Source organism: Symphodus melops, assembly GCF_947650265.1.
Source record: "Symphodus melops genome assembly, chromosome: 23".
NCBI lineage: Eukaryota > Metazoa > Chordata > Actinopteri > Labriformes > Labridae > Symphodus > Symphodus melops.
Window position 1 is genome coordinate 6,656,247 of NC_136713.1, and position 8,025 is coordinate 6,664,271.

The window sequence follows — 8,025 nt, forward strand, 5'->3', positions numbered from 1 at the left end:
CGTTTCATGATTGTGTCTTTCTGCACGGTGTGTCGGGTGTTTTCTTTCCCCCCCCCCCCCCCCCCCCCCCTTTGTACTTGACCCTGTAAGTTGAATCAGCTGAGAGCATGCAAACGAGCTCGAGTGATTGAACTCGCCTTGCAAAGCGCTCTTCTATTAAAAGTTAAATGTAGACAGGAGACTGTTATCAGCTACCTTCACCTTCCCTGTTCCCCTGACTACAGCTGATTAAAGCTTTCAGAGCCTGCAAAGGCTGCTGCCACACTTTGAATCAGCTGTCCTCGTCTATGTGGTGCTAATGTTTTGTCTTTTTGTCAGGCATTTTCTTTGTTGAGATCAGACGATTAAATATTGAGCTCTTTCGTGCCTGCTCAGTTAAAGGTCTTGGTTGTAATCAGGAACGGGTTTTCCTGACGCACCCCCGTGTTCGGGGACTTTGAGAAACTCTCAGGACAAAGTTAAAGGGCAGTATTGTAACACTTCATTGGTCACTCTTTAGTGGAGGTCGACGTGGGGTTTGTCCTGTAACTTACCGGTAATAGACCCATCATGCAGCAATCGAAGACGAGTGATGTGCCAATCAAAAGTCTCCCCTGCGATATCCCTAAAGATCTTTTTATCCTTGTGGGGCCAAGTACAAACCTTTACCTAAAGACTGGGTTCAGGCAAATCTGGCTCACTTTTTAGCTCTTTTTGCTCTGCATGTTAAATACCAATTGGTCAAGAGCCTATCTTGATGGGTCAGTCATATATTTATCACCTTGAAATGATGCTTCACTGTTCTCGCTGCATCCAAACACTGGAGTGGCAGCAGTCCTCCTATCTGGTCCCTGGATACAAGAAGTTGGCTAATTTGTAGTTGGTAGTTTTCGGTGCATTTAATACTGCCAGTTTGCAAGATTTAGATGAAAAAATTAGTTTTGTTTCCTCATTGTGTCTTAAACACCACAACTGCAAATTGTTGATTTCTCTGAAAAAGATGTAATGGAAGCTGAATGTGCGAAATCAAGAGATTTCTGATTCGTTGGCCAATCCGGATGCAGCTTCTCTTTCAATTCCTGTGATCTTAATCTTAACGGTCTCCGGAACTACTCCCTTTAATGTATTCCCAATGGACCTGTGGAAACTGGCTTACCTGGCCTCTCCTGTATGACGGTCCTAATGGGTTTTAGCGGTTAGCTCTAATTGTATTTGGACTGGGTGAGACTTCTTGTAATGAGCCGCTTATCACTGCAACCTAAGACAGTGCTTTCTTGCCTGCTATCATGTAGCCACCAGTTTCAACCTCTCTGGCTTTGGAATCGATTTCCCTTCCCACACTGTCTCTATCGTCTTACAACATGATTCAATTGTTGAGGGGGTGGGGGGGGATTGGATGTAATAATATGTGAGCTATCACCTTGTAAGTGCTGCTGCCCGCACCTTTCACCTGATTCAACCTCTCCTTTGGTGTGTCTTCACTTTCCCCTTCATCCCCAGCGGCTAGGTCCTATCTTTCCTTCCCACTTTTCGGTCTCTGCGGCTTCTTCTTTCGTCGCTGAGTGGTTTCCTCTTCGTGCCCTCAAATCCATATCAGTATCCCTTCTGTCTAGAGTTTCCTCTGATTGGTCCTTTGTCTCTCTGTTATCCTCTGTCTCTCGTCAGTACTTTGATGAGAGGAAAGAGAAGAGCGTGAGAAGCTTTTTGGAAAGTAGGAGTGCGAGCACATCGCTTTGCCTTCTTTCTTTTTCTGTATTAAGACTTTATTCAATGTATACATCGTCTTCATCCAAGTCTCATCCCCTTTTTCTCTTCATTAGTCATCTCCAGGCTGCTTTTTTGTACCCCCAAACATCCCGCCGTCTCCGTTTTCCGTCTTGCACCATGTACCGAGGAGATAGATTGCGTGATGAAAAGGCGGACAGCAGCCCATCTGCTTCCTCTGACTCTTCCTGGACCTCATTCGACCTCAGCACTGACCTCACATCAGTCAGCTCCGACCAAATCTTGACTCCTCTGACCGCTCCCATCGGCTGGAAACCGTTCGAGAGCCAGCACCCGAAGACGTCTCATTCGATCAAGGTCCCCTCTGAAGTGCGTGTCAGGGGGTTTGCGTGGAGGGAGACATCTTTTCTCGGGGATGACGAGTGAGTACATGATCGTAATAAGCAGAGCGATCATCAGGGAAAAGGTGGGAATGAGTGACAGAAACACTTTCATCTGCAATCTGCTGGTGAGAAATAGGATTTGGGACACACTTCAGGAAAATGGATGACTTCAGATTAAGAAGTCGTGCAAAAATGGTGGCAGATTTTTAAATCACTGCCTTGCTCTATGATGCATACATTACTGGAAGTTTGACTTGTATAGTATCTATCAAAGGCAGCACATGTAAGAGAAACGATAACTGAAAGGAGACGTGTTTGCAGCTTTGTCAAAATGCTAAACAGAATGCTCAATTTCAAGCTGACAGTTTAGCACATTTGCATAACACCAAATCATACTAACTGTAAAATTATGACACTTCGATGTTTTCATGAAGCATGACAGCGTAACGATGAGGATTAGCGTATTGTGTTGGCACGAAAAGTCAAAAAAGACTAACTTTGTTTAAAAGGACATGCTCCAAGGGTAAAGGAGTTCTACCAACAGTAAATGAATCAAAGTGCTCTCTCTGAGACTTAGCTTTCAGGACACAGTGGTGATGATTATCTGTTTCATCTGCTTCTAATCATGAGTGCTTGTGTAATGGGAGTCCGATTCCCAGTAGCAGGACTGTGAGAGCGGATAAAACAAACAGTGCATTAGTTTTACGAGATACCATAAATCACCTCCTCTCCTCCTTGAATTCTTTAGAGAGTCCTTCTTTGCCCAGTGGGAAAACACAGGGTGTTGTTGATGAAGTGTTTCTTTTCTGCTTTCATTTTTTTACACTCTCCATCACTCCGACGCACAAAGTTTGAACACTCACTGGATGTCACCCTGTCTTTTATACTTGCTTTAAGACCTTTACCCAAAGACTGATTTAGCTTTGAGTCAGGAATATTGATGCATTCTACTCATTTTCTTTCGCTCATGGAGTCTTTATAGAAATGGGAAAAAAAGCAGCCATCATTTTCTATATTGTGACTTTTTAAATACAGATCTCAAGCAAGAGGAAGTGGAATGAAAATCTTTCACATCGGGGATCACGTATACAGACTGGAACCCAGACAGATACTTTTCATTTTGTCTTTTTTTGAAACACTTCCCAAGATGTTTTGCGTTTACTGTTTTCTTCAGTTTTCAGTTTTGTGGACTGCTTTTGTCGCACTCTCGCCTGCGAAGCTTTTTCGCCTTTAAACCCCACTTACTTTTTCTCACCGCTTTTTATTTGACTTTTTTTTTTTTTCCCCTCCAAGAAACAGACCGTCATCAAAGTTAGAAGGTCTACTTCCTGCATCATGATATGATCATAGGTTGACCTCTAGATGTGATTAGAGCGGTTTCCCTAGCAACCATCTGTTATTTGTAGCAACAATGCCTTTGTTTGAGATATAGGACAGTGGATAGAGTCAGAAATCAGGGAGAGAGGGAGTTGGGTATGACATGGCGGGGAAGGAGCCACAGGTCGGATTTGAACCCGCTAATCTGCTTGAAGGACCATAGGCTCCATTCGCGATTTGTGCTGACTAACCAATACATCACAAGCGCCCCCCAGAAACAATGGTTGAAAACAGCTCTGCCTTCAACTTCATCTCATTGTGCCGATCTCTGACTGGGTAATATGCCGGGAAACAGTTAATGTTCTTGTGCTGTATTTAAAGTCTAAAAAGGTTACAGCGGTCAGCGCGCTTAAATCCCATTGGCTGGTGTGTTTAGGGGAGCTTAGCCATGACTGGGACCATCTGGGACAAGATCGCGAACCTCACATGGGAATAATAACTTTGATAGTATAATTAGCATTACTTATATTTCTTCCATTTGGTGTGTTTGTGTTTTGCTCTGAGGGTATTTTCATGAAAAAAAAGAAAACTTGTATCCCCAGATCTGAAGAGAAGCACAGAGGCTGGCGGAGGGGTGGGGTGGGTGGGTGGGGGGGGGCTGGATAGGATCATACCACAGAGGGAGAGCTACAGATATAAAGAGAGAAGGGGAAAAAGCAGATAAAGAGATTGACCGACTTTCTGCTTACTGCTGATTCACCTGATCCCATCACTACTTTTTTTTTTTTTTTTTTTTCATTTTGGACCCATGCAGCTCTTTCCAGCTCCCATCATTCATTGTCCAGTTCCTCTGCTCATTTCTCAGCTGCCTTGCAAAATTTCCTTTTTTTCCCCAACCTGAGCACAAGTTCATTTTACTGCATTTTTCGCAGTTGTTCTATCAGTCTGCCCCTCTGCTGGTGGCAACCGGAGGAATGTATCCAGCATACACGCAGCACTATGGCAGACTGAATCATGAGGTAAGACTCGCATAGTGTAAGTGCATGGACTGGATGTCTGCTTTGAATGAAAGTATGAAAATGCATTTTTAGATTGTGGTTGTCATTTCTTTCCAGTATTTAAAAAAATAATAATAATTTTACACGGATCCTCTTCTTGAAGTTTGACCAGCTCTTGTGATTTTAAGTATAAGCATAGCTCGATATTTTTGAGAACATGAGTCGACGTTTTCTCACTCAAAATTGGACTAGAATAGGCAATAAGCCTAGCTTAGCATTAGTGATGGTTCTCGATTTTTAAATAATTAATCATGAATGTAAACATTAGATAGAAAAGACCTTCTTACTTTATTTGTACAAAACTGTAAACATGTTTTCCTCTGATTTATTTTAAAATGGACCTTAAAGGGGATTCCTTGGCTTTTGAAACCAGCTTCCCCAGCCCCGCATTTTTCTTTTCAGCACTGGAGGTTGCGGCGAGTTACACTAATGCAGAAAGCATTGATCAGATCGTCCACAACTCCAACACTGAATGTAGTGTCTTGCTTATTCATTTGCAAGTGTTGTCCATGCAATTTCTTAATCAGACTTCTCTGCTTCATGTTCACTTCTGTTCAGTTGTGCCCACTCACAGCACAGATAATCAAATATAAAGTGTTCCCATGTCCCGGTGCACTTTGTGCCTCATTTCCAAAGAAAAACGCTGCACTTCCGCCCTGTTTCTATGACAACAGTCTGTTGACAACGGTCGTGGTTTCTTTTTAATGCAAGTTTTATACTCGAGATTGTCGTTTACCCAATCAGACACAAAACAAAGAGGATGTGGGTAAAAGAACAAAAAAAAACATTGGGGGTGAAACTACGGTGAATATCATACATTGTGAAGAAGAGCGCCACTTCGGTAAATGGACTCAAGGTTCTTCTGACTTCGCACAGCCCTTTTGAGCTCTTTCAGCTCATTGTTTTGGTTCACTTTACTGTTCCGGTCCAGGCGTCATGCTCTTCGTTTTATTTGGCGATTTATTTATTTTTTCCAGCTGAAAATGTTTACAATCCATTTAACACTCCATCCCAGCATGATGCAACAGGCAGACGAATTAGTGACAAGTTGGCGAACACCGTGAGGCATTTAGCAGCCGCATATTTCCCTCAGGAGTTGCTGGTGAAATCAAAGCTGAAGAGAGAGTGAAGCTTAGACTAGATTCATTAGAGAAACATGGCTTCATGTGTTGGAGATTCCTGCGTGCAGCACCGTATGCACCATGGTGGTACGTTTTTCATCATTAGGAACCGTTGTAAATCTCATTTTGTCCACCCTGTATATTTAAAACCAACATCAGACTGGAAGCAGTCCAGTAAAATCCAAAGGCAAATGAGGGGGAAAGGAATTCGTCAGTGTTTGGAATACTGGATCACACGGCCAACACTCTGACCTTTAACTGCGGCGCCTTGATTTGTCCACCTGTTGGATTTGTGAGCTGTACGTGTGTGGAATTTTAATGATTGAGTGTTGGCCATTTTTTTTACCGAGACACTTCTCAATGCTTCTCCAATTGCTTCTCCATTTTCTTTTGACTGAATTATGACCTTTACGCATTAATGAGACCCAGAGAAACGCTGCTCCGTTCTCAGGCAAATGAGCAACTATTTTTGGCAGAAACAACCTAAACTATGTACAAGTGAAGCCCCAATTTTCTGCACTGTTGAGCAGCTGGCGGGGTCACTAGCTTGGTCAAGTTTTATGACTTATAGTAGAGAGTGTAATTAAAGGGACGATGAAACTCTTTTTTTTCTTTTTGATGAAACAGGACGTTTGGCGCTGGCGGAGGGCGTCGCCTGTCTCATCACTAAAGGAGAGTTCTTTCACAGTGAAGGATTCTGATTGTGAAGTTAACTTCTTCTTCTGCTTTAACTCTGCGTCTGGATGACATTGTCTTTTATAATCGTGTCCCCACACTATAAATCTATTTCTGTTTTGCACATTTTGGTCTCGCTGCTCTTTCATCCCAGCCCTCGTCCCATGACTTTGCCCTACTTTTTCTCGCCTACGTCCCCATGACAAGCCATGTAATATTACATAATGCAGAGTTCATGCTCGTAAAAGGATGGGGGGGAAAATTCCTTTACTTAGGAGACTCTTTTACTTGCTTTTCCCAGAAAACAAACTTGGTTACATAAATTCGACGAAGCCTCCAGATGGACACAGTTAGAGGTCTGGTCATGAGGCCAGGAGTCGATTCCAACGTGCTTATAAAAAAACACACCTGTATCACTTCTCAAAATAAATTAAAAAAAAGTGAGATTTGCTGCTAGTAGCTTCTGACCCAAAAATAGTCACCAAGAGGAAAGGGAAGTGAAAGTGCTGTGAGACGACTGTTGTAAGGGAGCGACAGTCAGTGCAGGGGACAGGCTGGTCCCCTGAAAGGCCCAGTGTTTGGCCCCCTTCACTATTTATACCCAATTTTGTATGATGCTACTCATAAATGTAGACTCTTGGTGGTCATTGGCGTGCACTGACATAGTCCCCTCCCTGCAGTCATGGCTGTAGATAGCTCCTTGGCGGAGGACCAGTGCCAGGTGGCACCTCTGAATTTGAATTTCCACTGACTGATAATAATCCACAGGGAGCATGCAGTTATTATTGAGCATATTATATAAAGGCATCTCTTATCACACCCATTGTCCAACCTTCATTTGACTGTGATTTACATTATTATAAAATTCTGTGTGGAACATCTATTAGCATTTTGTGAAACAGAGTAACTGGTAAAGTCATATGAAGCCTAATTCAGCTGTCAGAAGAACAATATACGGCGCACAAAGGATGAGTGTAGAGGACACAAGTCCATTCGGTCATAAATCTGAAGGCTAATCAGATAGGCAGCACTTTTCACCAGCCAGCTCGATGTTATAAAGTCGAGTGTTTGAGATTGGAAGTGCTGTATATCAGCGGAGTGCTCGCTTTCAGATGCTTTATTGAATAAGGGCAACAAGACCTCCAAAAGGCTTAATAGTGATTTCTGGCGTGTCCCGCCCCAACAAAAAAAAAAATCCAGCCAAAGTCGCCTCCTCTTATAAACTGACATAACTCAAAACTGCCCAAACTGGCTATTGATCCCCACAGAAGAAGGCATGCACTGCTTGCATTGCTTTAAAAATGGATTTGTGGCACGCTTGCTTACACAGCATTGTGTGAAATGAATATTGTATTCCAGCAGCCACGCAACACTTTACACTGGACATGACAGTAATGAAGTATTGCAGATTTGCTTCAGTCCGAAAGCTTTCTTTAAAGTATTCATCTTTGTGCATACGTGGCACTTTATTCGACATCTTTTGTAACTTTTTCCTCAGCGTCACTTTATCCTCTTCATCAGGTTCCTAAAATAAGAAACAATACATGAGACCTGAAGCAAAAACATTGTTGATTTAACACATTCTGGCTTTGCTTTCTTATTACATTTTTTTTTTTTTTTTCTTCTTCTTTTTTTTTTTTAAACATGTATTTTCCTGACAATTTGATTTCCAAAGTGGGGGTGAAGCGAGCTCAGACAGTCACAGGTACATATTTCCTCATGTGATTGCGACCTGACATTAAAGCCACCTTTTATGACGTTAACTCC

General features: G+C 42.6%; 1 protein-coding gene across 1 annotated transcript in view; it reads left to right on the plus strand.

Moving 5' to 3' along the window:
• Window positions 1-4,120: 4,120 nt before the first annotated feature.
• The window catches only part of LOC306818544 (FERM and PDZ domain-containing protein 4-like), a 54,349-nt gene continuing 50,444 nt past the window's right edge, over window positions 4,121-8,025 (plus strand). The window contains exon 1 of the mRNA XM_079336188.1: window positions 4,121-4,423. Within this exon, the coding sequence (XP_079192314.1) occupies window positions 4,419-4,423 (5 nt within the window). The 5' untranslated portion in view covers window positions 4,121-4,418. The remainder of the gene's footprint in view (window positions 4,424-8,025) is intronic.